This window comes from Pseudoliparis swirei, chromosome 13 (genome assembly GCF_029220125.1).
Source record: "Pseudoliparis swirei isolate HS2019 ecotype Mariana Trench chromosome 13, NWPU_hadal_v1, whole genome shotgun sequence".
In the NCBI taxonomy this organism is placed as follows: domain Eukaryota; kingdom Metazoa; phylum Chordata; class Actinopteri; order Perciformes; family Liparidae; genus Pseudoliparis; species Pseudoliparis swirei.
This window is the reverse complement of record NC_079400.1, coordinates 14,276,520-14,301,534: the sequence shown is the minus strand read 5'-3', so window position 1 is coordinate 14,301,534 and position 25,015 is coordinate 14,276,520. Positions and strand designations below refer to the sequence as shown.

Genomic DNA, 25,015 nt, shown 5'->3' with positions numbered 1-25,015 from the left:
AAATTAAATTTGAAAATTTCACTTGAAGACAATTCCATTTTGAGAGGATAAAAGAGGCCGTGATATGTATTGTATGTTTCAGAACTCACCGACCTTCGGCTGCATGTGGGTCATAACTGTTTGTCTAGTAATTGTTCACATTGTGTCGGTAATGCCCACTGCTCTGACAGGTTTCCAACAGAGCCTGTCACGCATAAAATAACTATCTTTTTCCCTATTTTGAGCAAAGGCTTTGCGGAATATCATCCACCAGGCAAAGCCCTGTGAAGTCCAGGATTAGCATGAGCAATATGTGCAAATCAAACTGAACTAGGAGCAACAAGAGGGCCGTATGGTGGACCTGAGCTACAGAACCCACCAGTTACTAAAATATTGCATATTCTCAAATTCATTAGTTTAACAAAGCACCACAGTCCACATGTGGAGAGGAACCGGAGCCTCACAGGAGGGAGCTTTTGGTTGCCGAAATTGAAAATTTGGAAGCCATTTTGATATTTGAAGGGGTACAGCGCCGGCTGGTTCCGGATTTAAATGACGGCTATGTTCAAATCCACAAATAATACAAACAGATTTATTTTGGGGTGCGTCTCCACTATGGCAACCCTCACTGCAAAGCCTGTAATGATCACCGTATTGATGTCAATGTGCCCAGAAACAGAAAAGACGAGCTGCCCTCCACACATCAATACGAAGCTCGTGATAAAAACGGTACCATTCTTTAATTCAGTACAAAAGGTGCCACACAGGCTTCTGTATATACAGAGCAGAACATTGTATTTTTCCCATTTCAATAACAAAGATAGATATACAGATGGAGGTCCAACAGAAGGACACATTTCACCCCTCAGGCTCCGGCCTGACTGGGTACAAAATATGATCTCTGTGCCCGTGTAAAGCCATCACTCTCAGGGGGAAGAGCACATCTTAATGACAGATTTACATTGCGATAACTAATTTAAATGAAGAGTCCCAGAGCATTTTAATACTATACAATTCATAACAACAGGGAGAAGAAGACGGTAATACGTTACTTGTCGTTGCTCCAATTTCCAGGGTAACAGTTTCATTTCACTTCATCTGCTACAAGATGCAAAAACAAAACAAAAAGAACTCTCCTTCACCAAAATGAGGGGCTTTAATATTTGGCATCAACCCACAACTCCACGGTGCGGTGTGCCCCCGGCTGGCTGCCGGCGGGCGGCGCAGGGCGTCTGAATCGTACACCGCCCCGCTGCACTCAGCTCCTCGGACCAAAAGGCTGGTCGCTGAGCGGCATAGTCATGTCCCACAATCCACGAGGTGTACTTCAAAATTTCTGGAAAGCAACTTGAAATAAACTTGTGAGAAATAAAATGTCTTTGATGCAAAAAACCCACACAATGCCAAACGTTGAAATGACCCTCAGTCGTTCTCATATCGGCTTCCTTACAAAAAAACAAAGAGTGTAAATGTCATGTTCTCAGATTATTAATTATGTTGATGACCGTTCAGTCTGATTGGAGTTACCACGGTTACTCAATGATTGCTGACTATAATTTACAGCGTGCTGGGACTTAAAAACAAAAAAAGAAAGAAAAAGAAAGATTCTCAGCATGTTGTTTCTTTTTTTTCTTTTCTTTACATGGCATATTTTTGGGTCCATTCTTTTGCTTGTTTGTTGTATCTGAGGAGAGAAAAGACGAGAGGAGTGAGTCGATGATGACCACCGACACCACACAACGATGTCAGAGGACAGTACAGCGAGGGCGCGTACTCACTTCTCTTTGTCGTTCTTGTACATGTGCGCTATGTCTGGAACTAAGGGGTCATCTGGGTTTGGGTCACAAAGCAACGAACATATGGACAATAAAACTGGAACGAAGAGGAATATAAAAAGATCACATTAGTCGACACGGAGAGGAAGGATGTTTAAAATGAGCCTACCAGACAGACGGAACGCTACTTCGGTCACCAGGAGGATGGGTCTGTGTCCTGTGCACCCGGTCAGCATGGACTGTGTGGGTGGGTGTGCGTGTGCGTGTGCGTGGAATCTATGACAAGTATTGTGTGCATGAAGCAGGAGGCACATTGATTTGAATGGAGAGATATTTGAATAAGTGTGGCAAAAACCACACTATTCTTCAAATAATGAAATTTGACAGAATTGATAATGTTAAAGTCTTGAAATCATTACAGGTGCACTTCAAAAAGTCACTCCGTAAGGTGACTTCACAGCCAATAATAATGTAAGATGAGATAACAAAGGCGAGGTGTAACTGCGTTACAGTCTCTGACTCGTTACCTTTGGACACCGTGAGAGCTGGAGACCACTGAGACCGGAGGATGTCCAGACAGATACTCCCATTGCTGTTGATATTTGGATGGTAAATCTTAGTTGTAAATGCTACCTGTGAAAACAGGACACAGACACACGGACACACACGGACACACACGGACACACGGAATTAAATACTCTCCTGGAAATCACAGGCTGAATGTTAGATGTGGCATGTCAACATTTTAGGTCACCTGCCAACGCTGCTGGTCCTGAAGCAGTTACGCTACTTGTTCCTGCGTTCTTGCTTTAGGACCGGCAGCGTTCCGCCAGGAGGCCATGGTATAGGTTGGATAATACCCTTCAAGTGTTCTGATTTATAATGATGGAGGAACCTCCCTCAGCTTCAGTGTTGCCATGATGCAACATGTCAGGTGTGACGAGGCGGGACACGTCTCCTGACTGCACAACGACCTCAATAGAGTATGACGCCCAAGTGTTGCCTAACCCAGCCAGCTCTTACCTTCGGTGGCTTGAATGGGTAGTCGGTGGGGAAGTGGATTGTGAGGAAGAAGACTCCTCCTTGGTAAGGACTGTCCCCCTGAGGAAAAGACAGTCAACATAAACAGTCAGCACACAACAGGTTTATCCTGTGTCCAGCTGGTGCAGCTCTAGGGCTCATGAAGTAAACCCCCTCAACCCAACAACGGACAGTAAGACCACTCGGCCACGACGTGGGCCGTGAGCGGATGCTGGAATCAGCATGAACAGAAGGACTTCCAGATGAAGCGGTTTAGATCGTCTGTCTGATGGCCACGGCTGCGGGCTAATATCCAATTCTGTAAGCAAGAGAATGTGTCGTCCTACATTTTTTATTTAAAAATTAGCAAATGGGAGGTGCATGTCCATTGATCACCTGTAACATACATCCGAGCACTACTTTGAGCCACAACTCTTTGTGAACTATTCAAAGTGAGTTTTTTTCTTTTAAACGAGATAGTATTACTAATCATAATATTGGTATATTCAGTGAATCGATACGTTCTCACCCTACTACTGACCACTTGTGTTGTTACCACATTCTGAGATCCCGGTAGTTACAATAGAGATCAATTCAAGTGATAGGGAAGCTAGTTATGTCGCTAATTTGCTAACCTGATACACAGCACCCATTAGGAGATGCAGCTTTGATCCCTAAAGCAGAATCAGTTTGAGAGGCTTGAAGATGTTTTGTTGGCTACATGTTGTGAATATTACAGAATATTCTATCTGTAACATAGGGAAACTATTGAGAGGAAATGCAAACATGCTCAAAGCTCCCCATTGTGGTCCGAAAGGCCCCAATAGTTGCTCAGAGGTCTTTATTAATGCAGCACGAGCCCAGTTGAGTCCGTCTGAGAGGACTGAAAGCCTTAAGTGATGTGAGGTACTCACCGGACCCATTATGGTGGCCTGCCAATGAAACACTAAGAGCAATCCAGAGAGAGAGAGACACGGGGAAATATCAGCAGCAAAGTCACAGACAAATGTTAATCAGCCATCATGAGCTTGTATCCATTGATCGGATCATAAATAACCAACTAAGGGGGTTTCTACTTTTATATTAGCTCTTAGATGTTAAGAAATGCATCTCTAGAATCTGCGTCCTACTTTTAGAGATGTTTCTAGGGGAGCCTCGGGAGTCGGTTCAAATGAAATGGGCATTTTAAATCCTGTTTGCCAGGATCGGGCAGTATCTATTTTTCACTGGGGTTTCACTGTATATTAAGGCCTTTGTGTGTCAAGTTTGTTTTCTTCTTTTTAAAGCTAAACTAAAATTACAATAGCCTCGCAGGTCAGGGAGCCTGGGACAAAGGGGTCGATGACTTCAGGGCTAGCCGCCTTCCCCGTGGATTATTTAAAATGTAACTAATCTAGGGAAAACACCGATATATCAGGCCAATACTGACTCAAATAGCTGAACGGGCTATCGTTGACAACGGGGCCGATCTATTCAACTCTATTAACTATATACAAAATATACGGAGATTTTAATTCCTGTTTAAGTTTTGAAACTCCGACATGAAATGTGCACGTATAACGATACTCACAGTCGTCTCCCACTGGTCCAGCGGAGCACTGTGCTGGGGGGTCTCTCTGCAGGTCTTGCAGCTCCTGCTCAATGCAGCAGAAAGATGTGTCACAAGTCAGTTACTGGGCTACACATGCACCGATGTGCTTCAGGAAGAACTTCAGATCACATAGGATCAGACTGTGTGGGCACCAATGGGATATGTGTGTGTATATGTGTGTGTGTGTTGGTATTCCTGTTCAGGGTTAAAGTTTGAGTCTCTGTAAGTGACACCGCTCTCTTTATCCCTGATGCTGATGATATGTATCCGCACAGCTTGGTTCACAAACTAAAGATGTCATGTGTGCCAAGAAAAGACGTCAGATAACAGCGTACAATTGACACAAAAGAAACTCAAGGTCACGTCGCTTTACTGGTCCACCACACCTCCTGGTATTCCTCAATGGAAATACAAACCAGGGTATGTCGTCAAAAGGCTGATTCTAAGCATTTACAAATCCAGATACAAAAATTATATGGTTAGCGACTCTCTGGCTGTACTATCGTAAATACAAAAATGTAAAGTTACAATTTGTTTAGCCACTAATTAACATAAGCATCAGCAGCAGCATGGTTTGGGTGTGGTTGGCAAACATGTATGAGCTAGTTCGTGACATGGGGATGTTGGGCTCCATCACCACACACAGGCAGCCTGTCTGTCTGCGTTCCCCTGACAGCAGGGCGGTGAGACAGTCACAGACCGACAGGAGTATGTGCTGACAAGTAACTCTCCCGGTCACTGCAGTACTGGTCTACAGCCACGAGGAAGAGCACGACAGGGCTGTCGACTGGCGCCGGCCGGCAGCCCCGGTGTTACGGTTAAAGAGGCGACCAAGTTAACTGGCGACTTATCAGCCGAACGCGCCGTTGTTGTCCAAGTTACCGACGGCCGTTAGACAAATAGGATGGATAACACTGTATAGCTGTCCTCGTGAATGTCGCTTGGTTTAATTGTGTATTACAGTGTCAAACCCTCTCATATTATAATAATATATAATATACAAATTAAACAATGCGGCATTCACTAGGGCAGCTACGTGTTCTCTTTCTATTTTTCAACAGCTGTCTGTAACTACGACAACAACGGACGCGTTCGGTTCAAAGTCGCCAGTTAACACGGGCGCTTCTTTAACCGTTACACCGGCAGTGACCACGCTAGCTTAGGTTGTTCGCAAGCTAGCAGCAAACTTTCAAGTTGTCATGCGCCGCTTGTTTTCGTTCCGGGGGAGATGTCAACGTACACATGAAGTCCAAATAAAGTCACAAAGTTATCCACAAGCACATTAACGTGAGGATAGCGTCCTACTCGTTGCTAATGAGCCATATTGTGGAAATGAATGATGACGTTAGCCTGCGGTGGGCCAGCTGCCGTAAAGTGTCTCGTCACAGTCAACGTCACCTTCTGTATTCTCTTCAGCGCCATGGTGGAGGTCTGCTCCTCAGCTCACGTCCAGCTCGCTCCTTACTTGAACTGCAGTCTTATTGCTGACGGTTGTTCCCTGAATTCTTCTATAGTCCGGGATGTGTTTGTGTTTTTGTGAAACCTCTTTTTGTTTCCGCTTCCTCCTGTTTCCGGTCGCTCCCCCGAAGTGGATCATGGGAAATATAGTCGTAGATTTAAAAAAAATTGGAGTCAGCGCCTACATCCTTTGGAGGGACTCTCGCGTTGATTTTACTCCTTATGTGCTCAGTTTCAATTCAATTCAGTTTATTTTGTATAGCCCAATATCACAAATGATATATATATAATAATATAATAATGATAATATCCCCTCAGAGGGTTTTACAGTCTGTACAGATAGACATCCCTGACCTTTGACCTCACATCGGATCAGGAACAACTCCCAAAAAATAGAAAAAACGCTTTCACAGGTAAACAAGTGAATATTTGTTGTTATCTGATTGTTTAAAGCACCGTGGAGGTTTCGGATTACTTATCACATCTCAATATTAGACGCTCCTGTAAAAATTAATCAGAAATAAAAAAGTTTGCTCTCAAAAATACTTTCGAAATTGAAGAAATTGTCAGTGCTGATTTTAAACACACCATATATATTCAGGAATGATCCATTAGCCTATATGTTATATAATGTATTATTATAACGTAGATGCATATCAGATGTTAATACCTATATGCACTAACTGGTGAGATATCGTTTAACCAATAGCCGACTATCACATTACGCTTGTCGTACATACATGTAATTTACAAATAGCAGGATGAATATAAAAAGACATTGAAAACAACATGTGAAGCATGTTTAGATGAAACATGATATAAAGACAGGAGCTGCAATCCAAGCCTTTTTGTATTGTACTACTTTCCCTAAATAACTCTAAAGCAGCATTAAATGGGCCTTTCATTTCTCTCTCTTTTTTCAAAGCATACATGATCTGCAAAAACACGTTTCAAGTCATTTGAAAGTGCAATGGAGATGCTTTTCCAGCAGGTGGCGCTGTTTATGAAGATTAGAATCGTTTTCCAGGATGGCTGAAACAAAAACATGTCAGTCAAAGTTGATGGTTTTCAGAAGGGCCGAAAAAGAGTTCCTCTCCACCTCCACATGGGATGATTGTATCCACACGTCTCTAATCTGAAACAAAAGTTTTTATATGTGGGGAAATAACAAAACAAATCCTTTCCATGATCACATATATGCATCCTTGCACAGATCAGATCATTTGATCTGAGACATGGGGAGAACATCAACAGACAATAAGCAGATACCCAGAGTTCATCTCCAGGCAGACAGGAAATCACACACACACCTGTGTGTGAGGTTAGTGGAACATGCATGTGTGTGTGTGTGTGTGTGTGTGTGTGTGTGTGTGTGTGTGTGTGTGTGTGTGTGTGTGTGTGTGTGTGTGTGTGTGTGTGTGTGTGTGTGTGTGTGTGACATTAGTGGAACATGCATGCTGGTTGGGTGGAACTATCTCTACGTCACGTGACCATTTTACACTGAGATGTTGGGATGATTTAGTTTGTAACAATGCGATGCATCACGTCAGCTAGCTGGGGAGTGATGAGTTATGTTTGGAGTATGTGTGTGTGTGTGTGTGTGTGTGCAGGCGAGTGCATTAACAGAAAAAGTGTATTCAGCTACTCCAATGTAGTGTAATTACTTGGCATTGACGGTGGTTCATACCATAGATTTACACAAGCTATTTTATTTTTTCATTTTCAACAATCAAGTTTCAACTGTTAAAACTCATACTTTCTGCAGACAGACAGACAGACACACACACAGACAGACACACAGACAGACACAAAGACAGACAGACAGACAGACACACAGATAAACAGACAGACAGACACACATACAGACAGACAGACAAACACAATGACCTGACATGGGGGAACGGGCCAATAAAGTGTTTCCACTCTGAGGCGCGATGTGAGGAGGAACAGGTGAACAGGTGCGACAGACAGACAGACACACAGACTCACAGACAGACAGACACACATACAGACAGACAGACACACAGATAAACAGACAGACAGACACACATACAGACACAAAGAAAGACAGACAGACACACAAACAGACAGTGGAACACAAATGACCTGACATGTGGAAACGGGCCAATAAAGTGTTTCCACTGTGAGGCGCGATGTGAGGAGGGAACAGGTGAACAGGTGCGCCAGGGGGGCGGGGCAGTCACGTGACGAGGAGCAGGGTTTCACTGAAGGTCAGGAGGGAGTGGAGCGCTCTGCAATGGCCGGAGAGGAAACGACCAGACGGGGGAATAACGCTCAGTTACATTCACATGCAATTAAATGTCTATTTCGTTGTTGCAAAAAGCAAAACGTGGTTCACAAATCAACTTCTGAGTGAGTCTCCAGATGTTCTCCCTCAAGGTTAGGCGGGCTGAATGCAGAACATTAATGACATGACGTTAGCCAAGATATGGAGAACATAGCATATTCAGGTCTGAGCCCGTTCAAGTTATATAACTCAAACCGAGATCATGTGCCAAATAAGAGTAGTAATTCCAGCTTTTACACAGTATGTAAGGAAGATGTGCCTCGAGCATAAACAGCATCATTATGTTGTTATGAAGGGACTGGGCGGCGCTTCATCCTCTGTAAACACTCTGCCTCTGTTTACTGATCCCAGCGTGTGTGTTTATGGGACTGTAGGCCAATAAGAGCGATATTGTGAACTTTATGACAGATACGTGTAATTGCCATCGCAATTAGAGACATAGACACGTCCGGAAGTCTCATATGATGGATCATGTCTCCGGGTGGGTCATTTCCCCTCAGATAACGTACTTCACATGCGATCCGTTATGAGTCTTTTAATCATTTCAGTGTTTTAAAAAAACTTACTTTTTCTTCAGCAATCACGGATATGTTGCACAAACTCACTGTAGTAGAACAGAGTAGTTTAAAAATAATAATTACGAATTAAAAAGTTTAGACATCTTCTCTCATCTGAAACATAATCTATTGGTATAGGTTCATAAGTAACCCATACTAAAATGTTATCATCTCCAGGTCATACGTGATAGACTAGTGTCACCGGTTGGAGGGAACGATGCACACACAATTAATGAATAAATACAAACATTGCACTTGCCATCCATTTCACTGCATGGCAAGCACAAACAAATCAAAGCTGCTGCTGCTGCGGTCGCCGCGAAGGTATCCTGTGTTTTGCGACAGTAACGTAAAGTGTCGCAAACGTGTGGGAGGCGTTGGGCGGTTTGATACGTAGTAAGGTAGCCGCCTACACCGACCTGGATATCTACAGCTGGGGAGCAGTCTGCCTTTTAATACCATGGATTTGAGTTCGACTATGCACCGCGCGTGTGCTCATCTTCAGCGGATAGCCCTTCGCCCTGAGGGCGGGTGTACAGCGAGTGTGATGTCCCTCTGGTCCGCTGGGTTGTGACGCGAGGAGGGGCTTGCTAAGCAGCCTGATGGACAGTATCGATGACTTAGCAATCAAAACCACAACTGAATATCCTCTGTATGCAACTGTATTGCCTCCATTCGTCCTGCCCGCTTTCTTGTTTACTTCCTGAAACTGGATATCCCTCTCAAGTTTGTCGTAACATCACCGTTTTTGAGAGACAACAGTATTTGCATCTCTGGAGCGAGGAAGTGGAGCTACGTCAAGCTAGCCGCACTCGATCGAGATAAGACCGGACGTTGGGTGACGTTGCCTTCGCAATAAAGGTGCCTAACGTATTTGTTTTTTACATTAAATAACGACGTTTGGGATTAAACCGGCACGTAACGCGAAGATGAAAACGACAGCGCGCTGCTGAACAGCGACAGAGACCTCCACCTTTACGTTCACGTGGTACTCGCGTCGCCATTCGTTTTATTTTGAAAACCGCGAGCGGCAGTCGTGCTCCCTCCTGCCGTTTTGACACTTATAGGAAGTGGGATGTGGCCAGGTTGTATTTATGCTTCTGTTTTAAGATATGAAAATCATTGAATTGACGCTGCTTCGGGAGCCCTGTTTCACTAGCGGCCACAGCGGGGATTACAACCGTGTCTCCGTCCGTCAGCGTGCCGGTTGTCGGCGGTCGAAGGCGGCGAACACGAGCGGAGCTGCGGTGCTGGTTTCGTCTGGACTGGACCACTTCCATGAGGGCTTCTCCACCTCACGCCCTAACGATCCGTGCGCGCGGCTGTGTTTTGTGCTTACGTAATAACAGCATGTGAATCGATATCGATTACTTTTTTTATTTTATATTTTTTCTTGGACAAAGACGTAACGCACAATATATATACATATATATATATATATGTATATATATATACATATTGCAACAAAATACTATTTTGTTGCAAATGTCAACAACTCAGCGTCAAGTGATGATGGACTCGTCTCTGGCTCTCGGAAGACTGGAGCTGACCCCCGGGTCAGGCGCCGTCGGGGTCAGCCTCTCCCCGCGGCGGCTCTCCGGCGGCCACCCCGGGAAAGAGACGTGCGGTCAGCGGCCACCGGGGCCCCACGGCCAGGCTCACCTGAACGGCTGCGTCCCGCTGTCACACCAGGTGGCGGGGCACAAGTACGGAGTAGATACAGTGGGTGAGTACTCACGGAACTTTAAACAAATGCATTTTTTTAGAACACGTTTAAGATGAACATTGCTTTACTACAAGCTGCTGAGGACATTGTGAATGGTTTGGGTGCAGAATACAGTTTTCACCAAATGGGAAGTGAAATATGATATTTGTGGCAACATTCCTGGCTTCCACCAGGTACTCACACCTGGTGGAAGCTGTCAGCATTGGGAGATTTTAGTGATATACAGGTTTGGCATGATGCTTTTTAAGTACTTTCCCATGGATACACAGGTAGGAGTTGGGATCCCTTCACCTGTGGGAATGAATCCGATCCTGTTGTCACTCTGCTGCGCCAACACCATTCCACACGTGTTGTTGCCCGCTCACAATCTGATCTGAGATCATTTGTGAACATGACGTCCCTGTTCTCCCTCCAATCTTCACTGGCACACGCTGTCATTCACGTCCACTGGACAGCTGGCTGCGTTAAAGCCTCCATTGTGTGTGTGCGTGTGTGTTATCAGACAAGGTGCGGAGCTGACCAGGACAAACCTGTCTGTCCACAAGTTTCTTTCTTTTCTGTGTTGTACGTGTTCCTGTTTAACATGAGCCGTTTTAGGTGTCGTGTACACAGTGTTTCCTTTTGATGTGAGGACCCAACGTCGACCTGGATTCCCCGTGTGGAGTGACGGCCTCACCGGGGTTGTAAAGCAGAAGTCTGACGTGTGAGACTGAACTCGTCTGCCGATGATCAGTTCTACCTCTTTATGAGCTCCTCGTGACTCCGGGCACGATGAATCAACCAGGTTCAGTCAAACGCTGCGTGATTCCCCTCTGGGGTGATAAGTCAGTGTGAGCGCGAATGGAGCAGAAGTAAAATACCATCATGTATCCAGTGATATATTGATTAATCCTTCATGTGATTCACAGACATCAGTTAGGTGGCACCGATCCGACCGCCTTCTCTCCCAATACCATTTGTGATTAAAAAAAAAGTATTAAGCTTCTTTGTGTATTTAGAAAAGCGCTATATAAGTTTGAATTATTATTATTATTATCATTGTCAGCTGGGATCAGCTCCAGCGACCCTAATGAGGATGAAGCGGTATTGATAATGGATGGATTATTATTATTATTATTATCATCATCATCTTTCACCTCAACTCTCTTATGCCCCAAATGTAAAATGTGTGCACACTAATTATTTGAATTTAATTGATTTATAATTTCCTGGTTACAGCTTCAGTGTGAAGATTAGCTGTTTCTGGTTAAAAAATGAAATAAATATTCTTCGACTTGCTGGGGGTCAGACATCTATTGTCCCTGTAGTCAGTTTTTACTTGTTTATTCGCCTTTATCAAATCACTGCAGAGACTATCGTTATGTGTGATGTTCATTTATTCACAATGAGCTCTGAGATGAATCACAGTACGGTGACATTCTGTAAACTAAGCGATAAATTCAGGTAATGATTGATGAAGGTAGCAATAACGAAAGCAATCATTAATTGCGGCCGTAAACGTACATTACATCCCATTTATTCGCCTGTCGCTGCCCCAAATTTTCCAAATGGTACGTGACACGAACATCTAAAAGTTTTAAAGCATCAACTCTTGGTTGCCGTCAATGAAATCTGATGCTTTCCGTTTATAGACCCCTTTGTACTTTGAGTTACTGAAGACGTGCAGTAATGAGAGCGTGAGCATGTCCCGTGTGCTGCTCAGAGACGGAGACCAATGTCCATTTTCTGGAGCCCTCAGTGTCCTCTGGTTCAGCCGGCTCTTCGGTTTGGGACGTTGTCAAAGTTTACACCCAGAAGTCAAACCTCTTAAGTTGGCAGTAAAGCACCGACGCATTGTGCAACCCAAATATTTGAATATCACCAATAACAAAACAAATGTGGAACTGCATTTATCTTATGGGGCACATTTGGCTGCTTTCAGTTTATTAAAATCTTTTATTACGTTAAATAGTGTCTGTCATTGGTGTCTGTGTTGTAGTATTTCTGAGATGGAGGCCTTCAGGGACGCAGTGTATTTGACGGTACCGTGGTCTGCTCTGGGCCCTACATAACGAGGCCCACGACCACGCCACCAGGCCGGTGAGGGGGGGGGGGGGGCTGCTGCATTGAGACCCAGCCAGAAGCTTCCTTACATCTCCGGGACTGTTGCAGAGCAAGCATTGGAATCCTGTTCAGCTTGTACTCTGGCTGACTGAAAATGTTCCCGCATACCCCCCCCCACCCTCTCCCTCCAGGCTCCGGCTCCCCCAGGTCTCCAGTCTAGTAGTTGGATCGTAATGAACTTACAGGCTCTGACGCAAGACAGAGAGGCAGAGGGTGAAAGTCCAACTGTGTGACTCAGTCGTGCTCACCTGTCAGCTGCTCCGTGTGGATCCTTCAGGTCTTTTGAACCCTTTCACCCACATGACGCTACCATGGTCTAAAGGTCAGGGTTCTGGAGTCGAGGACTAAAGAATTCACAAAGAGCGGCTGGTCATCATGGATTGAGTGTTATGTGGTAGAACCAGTACCAATCCTTTCATATATATACATATATATATATACATTAAAGAAAAACATACATTAAAAAATATATATATATTTATATAAAAATATTTATTTGTCTATATATTTATATTAATATATATATGTATTAATATAAATATATATATATATTTTTTTTAAATCTATAAATATACAAATAAAAATATATGTGTATATATATATACTCTACCGTTCAAAAGTTTGGGATCACTTAGAAAAGTCCTTATTTTTCAAAGAAAAGCATTGTTTTTTTCAATGAAGATAACATTAAATTAATCAGAAATACCCTCTCTACATTGTTAATGTGGTAAATGACTATTCTAGGTGGAAACATCTGGTTTCTAATGAAATATCTCCATAGGTGTATAGAGGCCCATTTCCAGCAACTATCACTCCAGTGTTCTAATGGTACATTGTGTTTGCTAATCGCCTTAGAAGACTAATGGATGATTAGAAAACCCTTGAAAACCCTTGTGCAATTATGTTAGCACAGCTGAAAACTGTTTTGCTGATGAGAGAAGCTATAAAACTGGCCTTGCTTTGAGCTAGTTGATTATCTGGAGCATCACATTTGTGGGTTCGATAAGACTCTCAAAATGGCCAGAAAAAAAGAACTTTCATGTGAAATTCACCAGTCTATTCTTGTTCTTAGAAATGAAGGCTATTCCATGCGAGAAATTGCAAAGAAACTGAAAATTTCCTACAGCGGTGTGTACTCCTCCCTTCAGAGAACAGAACAAACGGGCTCTAACCAGAGCAGAAAGAGAAGTGGGAGGCCCCGGTGCACAACTCAGCAAGAAGACAAGTACATTAGAGTCTCTAGTTTGAGAAATAGACGCCTCACAGGTCCTCAACTGGCAGCTTCTTTAAATGGTAACCGCAAAACGCCAGTGTCAACGTCGACAGTGAAGAGGCGACTCCGGGATGCTGGCCTTCTAGGCAGAGTGGCAAAGAAAAAGCCATATCTGAGACTGGCCAATAAAAAGAAAAGATTGGTATGGGCAAAAGAACACAGGCATTGGACAGAGGAAGATTGGAAAAAGGTGTTATGGACAGATGAATCCAAGTTTGAGGTGTTTGGATCACACAGAAGAACATTTGTGAGACGCAGAACAGGTGAAAAGATGCTGGAAGTGTGCCTGACACCATCTGTCAAGCATGGTGGAGGTCATGTGATGTCTGGGGCTGCTTTGGTGCTGGTAAAGTGGGAGATTTGTACCAGGTAAAAGGGATTTTAAATAAGGAAGGCTATCACTCCATTTTGCAACGCTGTGGGCAGCGCTTGATTGGAGCCAATGTCCTCCTCCAACAGGACAATGACCCAAAGCACACCTCCACATTGTGCAAGACCTATTTAGGGAAGAAGCAGGCAGCTGGCATGCTGTCTGTAATGGAGTGGCCAGCACAGTCACCAGATCTCAACCCCATTGAGCTGTTGTGGGAGCAGCTTGACCGTATGGTCCGCAAGAAGTGCCCATCAAGCCAATCCAACTTGTGGCAGGTGCTTCAGGAAGCGTGGGGTGACATTTCAACAGATTACCTCAACAAATTAACAGCTAGAATGCCAAAGGTCTGCAATGCTGTAATTGCTGCAAAAGGAGCATTCTTTGACGAAAGCAAAGTTTGAAGAAAAAAATTAATACTTCAAATACAAATCATTATTTCTAACCTTGTCAATGTCTTGACTATATTTTCTATACATTTTGCAACTCATTTGATAAATAAAAGTGTGAGTTTTCATGGAAAACACGAAATTGTCTGGGTGATCCCAAACTTTTGAACGGTAGTGTATATAAAAATTAGGGTCAGTGTGCGTGTACACATCTGTGTTCTTTGAAGAATCTGGAGACAGTGGAGCAGACTAATCCTCCAGTCCAGCTGTGGTCAGCCTGCGATTAAGTAACGGGACACTCCTCTCCTCCTAACTGCGTCTTTCTCTCCACATGGAAGGAGGCCAACAAGGCCGACACATGTAGTGGCCACCAAACTAATTTAATGCAACTCAAAACAGTGAAGAATGAATGAATGAATGTATTCCGTCATTGTCATTTAAAGAACAGGCTTGCAATAGAGAGGAGCGGCATTGTGTTTCCATGACGTCCCACTGCAGGGTGTGGAAGTCATTGAACGTGCTCTCTGTGCTCTCTGTGGGGTGGCTTTAGCTCAGTGGGGTAAGAGGGCCGTCCAGCAACCGCAAGGTTGTGGGCTTGATCCCCGCAAGGTTGTGGGTTCGATCCCCGCTCTCCCCATTAGTTGCAAGTCGAAGTGTCCTTGAGCAAGGCACTAAACCCCCAGTTGCTTCCCGGGCGCTTCACCGCAGCCCACTGCTCCTTAATAACTAAGGATGGGTTAAATGCAGAGAACTAATTTCCCCTTGGGGATTAATAAAAGTGTATATTCTATTCTATTCTTTTTTACATGTCATCACAGCTCAGAGTGGTTTCTATGGCGCTGGCGGCAGCGCGACGTCATCGCCCCGGTGACTCGGTGTTGTGTTTGTCTTGTGATCAACCGTCTCATTAATGTTTCCGTCAGACGCTCCGGAGGCGTCGCGGCGGCGGCGGCGGCCTGCTCTTCCGGTGGAACTGGTAACTCCACGCGGGCCGCGGCGCCTCTGGAGCGCCGACTATTGCCAGAGATGTTCGGAAAGCTTACCGAGCGATGCCTGACCCCGTTGGGTCGGCAGCTAGCAGGTCGGTCTTTTAATGACAAGGTCGGCGGTTCGATTCCCCGGCTAGGCCTAGTCGGCGTGTCCTTGAGCAAGGCTCTTAACCCCTAATTGCTCCACGTAGCTGTTCTATAAAAGCGTCGGCTAAATGTCATGTAAGAGCTCTGGTCAGTCGGGGGTTCTGAGACGTTTCTGGATCTTTCTTCTGTTCCTCCTCTTCGCCTCCACCTGCCCGTCTCCTCGCTCGTGTTTCATCGCCGCTGTCCGGGTTGCGTGTTCGCTGAACGCCAGGTTTTTTAACGATTCGACATTGCGCGTTAACCTCGTCTCTTCACCGGTTGCTTCCTGTTCCTTCAGCGCTGGAGGTTTTGACGGCCCTCTTTCGTCCCCCTCGCAGGCATCCTGCAGCATCCGGACGGGACGGTCCTGAAGCAGCTCCAGCCTCCGCCCCGAGGGCCCCGGGAGATGCAGTTCTACAGCATGGTAACGCACAGCCTGCACACCGCCACGGCAACACGCGCGGCTCATTCCTCTTGCTTTCTTACACATATTGACCAGCTTTATTATTTATATTGAATAAATATATATATAAATAATTCAACATCTACATCTGTAAGAATGAATTCTGCAACATGTGTTTTCTTGTTGTTACCTTCGCATTGAAAATGCGGAAGGTTATGTTTTGATCGCCGTGTATTTATTTATTTATTTATTTGTATGCGTGTTCCTCGCATAACAAAAAAAGTTTTAAACCGAATCGCATGAAATTTGGTGGGATGATTGGTTATTATCCGGGGACCATTTGATTAGATTTTGGGATCAATCGGGTCAAAGGTCATGGAAAGGTCAAAATCTTCTTTTTACCATAGCACGGTCAATTTTTATCCAATTGGCATGCAACTAATGCCAACATTTTCATAATTCAATGCCCAATCTTGTGAAATGCGAAGGTATGCGCTCTACCGAGTGCCCATTCTAGTTCTTTATGCTGTGATGGAGTCATCTAAACCTCATCGTATCGCCTTGCTCACACTATGGCAATGCAGCAACAGATGGAATGGTAGCCCGCCTCAGTGGTGTGTCGCTTCAGTTTGTTTAGTTAGCCCCACGTTACTAATTGGCCTGCACCGCTCCGTGTTTGCTCTGCAGCTTAGCAGCCCAGTCGGCCTCAGCAGCTCTCATAGAGCAGTGAGCCACGGCCTCATGTCGGCTCTCTGAACTAATCTCACGTCTACTCACCGGGTCACGGGACTCACTCCAACCGCGCTATGCCTTGTTCTGCACACAGTAATGTCCTCTGAGAGGAGTAGTGTCCTCACGTATCCTCTGAGAGGAGAAGTGTCCTCTGAGAGGAGTAGTGTCCTGATGTATCCTCTGAGAGGAGTAGTGTCCTCACGTGTCCTCTGAGAGGAGAAGTGTCCTCAGTAGTAGTGTAGGTGTCTTTTCTTACTCGGTGTCCCTTATACTTTGACATTCTTTCAAAAATGTTACATTTTAAAATAAATCTCTATACATCACAAGTGTGATGGCTTTTTTTGTTTTAACTTCTACATTAAATATTCTCCACATGTACATACTGTATAGTGTGTAATGTGTGTGTGTACCTGCGCTAGGTGTATGCAGAGGACTGCTGTGACCCATGCCTTCTGCAGCTCCAGAATCATCTGCCCAAGTACTACGGCACCTGGTCCTCTCCGGACAGCCCCAATGGTAAGAGTGTATGTGTGTGTGTGTGTGTTTCTGTGGGTGTGTAAGTGTGTCCACTTCCCTCTAGAGTCCAAGTCCGAAATACATGCAGGTGAGGTGAACCAGTTGGTCCTATCGTATACTCTACAGACCGATAGTGGATACTTATTAATCAATACTGATAAATGGGGGGGGGGGGGTGCAAAATACCGTGAACCTCTCTCTAAGGATCGATGGCGTCGGCTCCGTTTCATTCTTTCACCGGCTCTCCGACTCTTGTCCCCGCGTCCAGACCTGTACCTGAAGCTGGAGGACGTGACGCGGCGCTTCGCCCGGCCGTGCATCATGGACGTGAAGCTGGGCCAGCGCAGCTACGACCCGTTCGCCTCGCAGGAGAAGCGCGAGCAGCAGATCCGGAAGTACCCGCTGATGGAGGAGATCGGCTTCCTGGTCCTCGGCATGCGGGTGAGTGACCTGCTGACCTTTTCCTCTGAGGAAGTGTGCACGCCAGCGAGGGTTAAAGCCTCCGCCTGCAGTCAGAGGTCATGTGTTCCCGCTGGCTGCAGCCTGGGTGGATGTCTGGGATGATGTTCGGTCACATGTTTATTCATTGATGATCTCTGATGAACCGTCCCAGTTATGAGGTTTCTTCTCTTGAGGTTTGGGGTGTTACTATAAAAAAAAACGTAATTCTTCTAAGCAGCAAGAGAATTACAAGAATGTATCAGTCCCCACCCGGTGACTAGACCCTAGAGGTGCGGGTCCGGGCGTCCCTCACGTACATGGTGTTGGCCCCGAGACGGTGTGGACTCGTACGTTGAGGTCTTCATACACTGAGGGCTGGACCAATACATGACGCCATCGCTGTGTTTTATTGAGTTTCCTCCTCAGCCAGATGTTATGTGTGAATTTGAGTTGCACACTGTGTTTGTCTCGGCTTTTATTGTGAAAGGTGAGACCAGAAGGACCACTGGTGTGATCTGGTCTCCGGTCTTGGTTAGCACTTTGTGTGGATGAACAGTTTTGGTTTTCAATAAGTCCGTTCCACACGACGTGATTGGTCGATGCTTTCGTTAAGTACTCAGAAGAGGAAAAAAACGTATTGATGTGCAATTTAATCTCAGGGAAAAAAGAGAACAGTTATTAAAAGGCCTTTTTAAACTCTGTTGTATTAATTTGCTTCTACTTCACCAAAACTTTATTCGTTAACAAAACAATTTACAACTCTACCGAGGGGCTCAGACGTAAAGGGGAAGAAAAAAAACAGAAGAGCAAAATGCATTCAACAAACGATAAATATATTATATATATATATATAAATAAATTAATATATATATGTGTATATATATAAATAAATAAATATAAATATATATATATTTACACACACACACAAGCTCCTGACTGCCTGTCAATGTTTAACCCATGTGATATGTGAACTATGTTGGCTCTGTTGACGGAGCGGTACAGCCCATAACACACACACACACACACACACACACAGTTGATGTGCATCTGTTGGATGAATCTGTAGAACACGCCTCTGTCAGATAGCGAAGCCGCTATCTCTGCATCCGTTTCCATCGCAGCTCCTCGTATCGTCGCCCGTCGTCTGCAGCAGGAAACACGCGGCGGCTCTCTGTCTATATTGAGACTTTATACCGAGTTAATGTGCACGCCACTGCGGGACGTCGGCCATCTTTGAACTTACACTTGTACTTCAGTTTCCATAGATATTGATTTTTATGCACACGTCTTTCATTGAATCAAACAGGAAACTTGTTGATTAGTTTTCTTTTGCCGGCGCAGCGTCCCGTAGCCGTCAGCTCCTCACACTCCTTACTGCACCTGGTCAATCATTAGTGAGCCGGTCCTCACCTGCAGTCTGCTGCTCTCAAAGTCCACCAGGCTGAACCCACTCGGTCAAAGTGAGATGTAATTATGATGGCAATGCTTTAATATTTATTTAGTATCCACGCTCTTATTAGAACCGGTGTTATTCTACTTTTGCTTCATTGTCCTGTTCAGCTGAGCTGCTCCGACCAAAAGACTCATCCAGGTAAACTAGTCCGGAGTGTCCACTTTGTCGCTGATAAAGTTAAGAAAAGACACGCTTAAAAAGAAAATTCAGTGGCACAGCTTTACCGGCCGTATTTAATTTTCCTCAGATTGACAGTGAGACCTGGCTTCATGCGTAACATTATTAGAAGATGTTAAATGTAATAATGTAACCCGTTGGGTGTGACTCGCCACCATCCTGCTAAGCTGTCAATGTACACATTCATCACCATGATGCATCAGAGAGAGACAGTATGGGGGGGGCTGTAGTGTGTAATATATTAGCTGCAGGTGTGTGTTTGAGTAAGAAACGGCCGATTGAGGGTCTGCCCTGATGCCCGGTGTGAATCCGCTTCATCGTGTGAGCTGTGACGTTCTCTCTGGGCAGAAGGTGAACGCGTGGAGACGAGAAGAGACCTATTCTTGTCAAGCATTCACCTTTAATCAGAGTGTTAGCTGAATGTGTGTCTTCTAATGTGCTGTAACTATCCACATTAAGATAACCCACATTCTTAGAACAGAGCACCTGATTATTACCTTCGCATTGAAAATGCGGAAGGTTATGTTTTGATCGCCGTGTATTTGTATGCGTGCGTGTTATTCGCATGAGTCAAAAAGTATTAAACCGAATCGCATGAAATTTGGTGGGATGATTGGTTATTATCCGGGGACCATTTGATTCGATTTTGGGATCGATCGGGTCAAAGGTCAAGGTCATGAAAAGGTCAACATCTTCTTTTTACCATAGCACGGTATATTTTTATCCAATTGGCATGCAACTAATGCCAAAATGTTCATAATTCAATGCCCAATCGTGTGATATGCGAAAGTATGCGCTCTACCGAGTGCCCGTTCTAGTTTATAATGTTTCAAAGAGAAGTCTGGTCTATGCTTCATGTGTTAAAGCTGCATTCTCTCTCCTGGCCACCAGGGGTGACTCCTCCGGTTGTATTGAAGTCTATGCTTCATGTGTTAAAGCTGCATTCTCTCTCCTGGCCACCAGGGGTGACTCCTCTGGTTGTATAGAAGTCTATGTAATGACTCTACTTCTCTCTCGATGTATTCCCTCAGTAAACATTGTAAACATGAGTTTATGTCTGTTTGCCGGTGGAAGAACAGAGATGGGTGGAGGAAGTTGGGCGCGGTGCTTTGAGGGGAACTCCACAATCAGCTGTTTGTTTAGAGCGTCGTTAGCGTAATGACCTCCTGGTGGAGGAGGCATGGTGTGGGAGGACGAGAAAAGATAGAAAGGAAAAGATAAAGAAAGAAAAAAAAAAAAAGAGGTGATTAAGGGTTGAGAGAATGTTTCCTCCTCACTTAAGCACGCACCACACACGTGTGGCTTTTATATTTTATATATTTATGCTCTGCTTCATTCTCATCTGAAGCTCATTCTGGAAGTTGTGTTGGAAATAAAAAGCAAAATGTGTCGTTGAAACGGTGAGGAGCGTTCATAAGACTGGTCGACGTGATCATGTGATCATGTGAGTCCACTTCAACAGAGTTGAATATTCATGTTCATGGATTAAGAAATTATGGTTTAGACATCTTTAGCCAGACCCGTCACAGAGCGCGGGGGTCGCTATGCACCGCTGCCTCTATCGGTGAGCAACAGAGGCTGCGAGGTCAAAGGTCAGGGTCTTTCAATGTCGCCTGGTGGCTTAGGGGTCAAAGGTGAGGCCTCTGAAGAAGAGACCCGCAGGAACACTGAGGGTCCGGAGCACGTTCCGGGTGTGAGTGCAGCCGTGGGCCACTAGAGGGAGGCGGTGAGTCGCAGTGGGAAGCATCATGATCATATTGTGACGTCATGTCTTCAGGTGTACAAGATGTGCAGCGACACGTTTGACTCGTACGACCAGCACTACGGGAGAGGGCTGGGCCCGGGCTCCATCAAAGACGGTACGGCCGGTTCAAGAGATGAACGAGAGAACTCCTCACTGCTTCAAGGATGCTTAACTCTCTCCTCTCACCTCTCTCCTAATCCTTTCCTCCTACGGCCTTTGCTCTTCCCTTTCCTCTTTCCTCCTCTGGTCTCCTCTCCTTCTTTCTCCTCTCATGTCCTCTCCTGTCCTCTTGTCTTTTCTCCTCTCCTTTCCCATTTTCTTCCTTTTCCTCCCTCTCTCCTTTCTCTCTTTTCCGCCCTTTCTCTCTCCCCTCTCCTCTCTCCTCTCCTCCCCCCCCTCTCCTCTCCTCCAGGCCTGGCTAACTTCTTCCACAACGGCGTGCGGCTGAGGAAGGACGCCGTGTCCTCGAGCATCCACAGAGTCCAGTGCATCCTCCGCTGGTTCGAGTCCCAGCAGCAGATGGTGTTCTACGCCAGCTCCCTGCTCTTCGTCTACGAGGGGCTCCCCTACTCTTCCTCCTCCTCCTCCCTGTCGTCCCTCCTCAGCAGCCCGTCCGTCAGCCCCACCGGCGCGGACACCGCCACGCTGTCGTCGCCGGGCGGCGAGGGGAGAGCGCGGCTGGGCGAGGACGAGGAGGTGGCCGAGTACAACAACAACAACATCCGGGTGGCGGCGCCCTGGGACTGCAGCCTGGCCAGCATCTACACCAACCACAGGAAGGAGGGCCACCACCACCACCGCTGTGCCAGGGGCCGTCTCTGTGGCAACGGCGATGCCGGCGGGACGCCGGCGAGCCCGGAGCTCTCGCCGCTGTGCGGCGAGGACAACTCGGCGTGGAAACGAACTGAAGCGCCGCCCAACGGCAACGGAAACAAATCGCAACTGGAAGGAGAGGAGGAGGAGGAGGAGGATGGAGGAGGGGTGAGGCGAGAGGAGGAGGAGGAGCTTCAAGGACGGGGGACAGAGGGGAGCGGAGAGGAGGAGGAGGAGGAGGAGGTGGAGGTCAGGATGATCGACTTTGCACATGTTTTCCCCAACGAGAGCCACGACCACGGATACATCTACGGCCTCAAGCACCTGCTGACGGTGCTGGAGCAGATCCTGTGTGACGCCGCCTAGAGCGCGACCTCCACCCGACCTCCTCCTGACCTCCACCCGACCTCCTCCTGACCTCCTGCTCAGTGAACAACAAAGTCTCCCATTGCCAACTTCGCTCTCTCTCCTCAGAAGACACTTTCAAAGGAGAGGGGGAAGAATCAAAAGAGTGAATATTATAAACAGAGCCATCGTCATCATCATCTCACCTGTTTGTGACGATCTGTCAGGCCTCTCTCTCTGTCTCTCTCTCTCTCTCTGTGTGTTTCCCTGTGATCAGCAGCATTTCGTGCCTCATCGAGCCGTGAAGGCGACCCGCTGCTTCAACAGGACCTGCTGACGCTCTACAATGTCACGTGACTCCCCCACTCATAGAAAATAGGCTGTAATGAAAAAAAAGTAAAGCACACATCTCAAGTTGGGTCTGTGGAGGCCATATGAAGATATATGTGGCGAGCTGATGGGAATCCGTTCGTCTCGACCAGTTATACGGAGCAGGTTTTATATAATATGAACATTGAGGGAAAAAACGGTCCTCTACTTACACGAGTTATGGATCAAATCTTTCATCACAGTACAAGTGATATTATTCTGACTGGATATGATGGAAGATTTGAGAAGTCTGCATACCTTCTAGAACACAGCACTCCAAACATTATCCGTGTGTCCACAGTTGATTGGATTGCAGATGACTAACGAGGCGGGGCTTCTGATTGGTCTGTGCTCTCTGGGCCGATGCGTCTGGAGAGGTTCTGTCAGTCGGGTCGTCATTTATTGTTTCTGTTCAAACGGCGTCTTCAGGTTTCTAACTCAGGTGAATTTACTGTAAGAGAAAATGCGTAATACTACTACGACTACGAGTACTGCTACTACTATTAGTACTAGGAGTCGTACCCTCAGCGAGACGATGCTCACGCTGACTGGTTGTTCTAAACGATTGTTTTATAAAGTCTTATCTCATGATTGTCCTTATCTCATCGTCGCTGACCTTCATGTCCACCTCACAATGACCTTCCACATTGTGTATATGTGTGTATATATTTATATATATAATTTTTTTTTTTACCCATGGCTGTTTTATTGTTCATGTGTTTGACTGCCAACCTCCCCCCCCCCCGCTCCGTTTTAATATTATATTGCTGACGTCATACCGTGTGCCAGCATTTTATTCTGTTTTTTATAAAACTACTAACATCTAAAGGTAACATTGCTCATGGGGCAGTACCCTCACTCACGCATCACCCATGAGCTGCTCTCTGGGTTTAGGTTATTACAGTGTAATGACGTAGTTATAACTGGGCATGAACTGGGACGTCGGCCATGGAGAGATGATTGTTTACCTCCTGTGGGGGGAGGGGGTGTGCGTCATGTGATGCATGAAGTGCTGATTGGTCGATGGCGTGACGAGGGGTTAAAGATTGTAGTGAATAGAAACGTGCTGCTTTAAGTCGACTGAATGGGCTCATGTCACGGAGAGGTTCTTCAGCTCCAGAGCCGGGTCCCTTCTCCGGGTCCTGTTGCTCTTTTTCTTTCCAGTCAGACTCGTAGATATTATTCTGATGTTTCCATCCCGTGTGTGTGTGTGTGTGTGTGTGTGTGTGTGTGTGTGTGTCCCCAGGGTTTATTGAGACTGTATTAAGACCAAAGCTTTCCACTGGCACCAGTGAGCTTCATTTAGCGGTGGGCTAATTTAAAAAAAATAATATCTCCAGTGTTTCTCATGCCTTCGTCATCTCGTTTTCCCCATCGAGCTTTATTAATAGCCAGCATCATATCACGTCTCCTGGAGCCTTCAGACGCGGGGGGGAATAACTCGGGATGAGATTTATTTCCTCCAAAGTGCCGTTTCCATTTCCTCCGACGAGCGTTCACCGTTCAGTCCAAACGAGTCGTGGGTTTGAACCAATGATATGCACAGGTGTCAGTCCATGTAGCTTATATGAATATAATGAACAGTATGAAATTCACCATCTTTTGTCATCTAACTCCATTAACTTGTGTTTTGATTTTTAGAATATACAATTTTCTCTTTTTTTTTTTTTTTTCTTCAGAAAACTCATTTGTTTGAAATAATCAATGTACAGTTAAGTTGTTTTAGTTTTTAAAGGATGTTTACAGGAGTTGGAGAATTGCATTTTATTCTTTTTTTAAAAATCACTGCCTTTTCTGTTCTCTCAATGTCCATAATTTGAATATTGATCATTCCGGCAGCTTTGTGACTCGCCTGTTGTGTCGTGGTCACCAACAAAATAACCACACCATGCATTTGTATCCTGGGCATTGTTGACAAAGGGACTCACAGGGCAAAGGTCGGCTGTCACTGAGGCCGGGGTTCGATTCTTTTTGTACTCCTTTACGCTGCAGCAGTCGGGGTGCGCAGGGTGCTCATTACGTGTTCCCAGGCCACATCCTGTCTGCCTTTTTCTGTTTTACAGGCTTCTTTAAATGCAAACCAATTAGGAACAAGGGTGTGTGATTGTGTGTGTGTGAGAGCGTTCTAATATCAATTCAGTCATATAACAAAACTGATTTAAATTGCATTTGTTTTCAAATCATTCTGAATTCTGTTCCTTTTGTCTCTAATGTAATAAATTTACTTTGCAACATTCATTTAAGGGCTTTTACATTCGATATGTTCATTTATCCGTCTGCCTGTCACACGCTCCGAGTCGACCAATCAGAGCCCCTGCCGTAGCGTGTGTTCATACGGCTGTTCACTAGACATAAATT

The 25,015-nt window shown here is 45.5% G+C and overlaps 2 protein-coding genes across 2 annotated transcripts; one reads left to right on the top strand and one right to left on the bottom strand.

Moving 5' to 3' along the window:
* Positions 1–704: 704 nt before the first annotated feature.
* Positions 705–5,929, bottom strand: ube2d1b (ubiquitin-conjugating enzyme E2D 1b). Its single transcript, XM_056429309.1, has 7 exons — positions 5,764–5,929; positions 4,345–4,408; positions 3,689–3,720; positions 2,778–2,855; positions 2,282–2,387; positions 1,758–1,851; positions 705–1,663 (listed from the first exon to the last, which is right to left on the bottom strand). The coding sequence occupies exons 1-7, from the start codon at positions 5,785–5,787 to the stop codon at positions 1,618–1,620; spliced, it is 444 nt and encodes a 147-aa protein (XP_056285284.1). The 5' UTR covers positions 5,788–5,929; the 3' UTR covers positions 705–1,617.
* A 3,173-nt stretch (positions 5,930–9,102) lies between these two features.
* ipmkb (inositol polyphosphate multikinase b) lies at positions 9,103–24,802 on the top strand. Its single transcript, XM_056429301.1, has 6 exons — positions 9,103–10,414; positions 16,003–16,088; positions 17,219–17,315; positions 17,584–17,756; positions 21,164–21,245; positions 21,543–24,802. The coding sequence occupies exons 1-6, from the start codon at positions 10,174–10,176 to the stop codon at positions 22,307–22,309; spliced, it is 1,446 nt and encodes a 481-aa protein (XP_056285276.1). The 5' UTR covers positions 9,103–10,173; the 3' UTR covers positions 22,310–24,802.
* Positions 24,803–25,015: the final 213 nt, after the last annotated feature.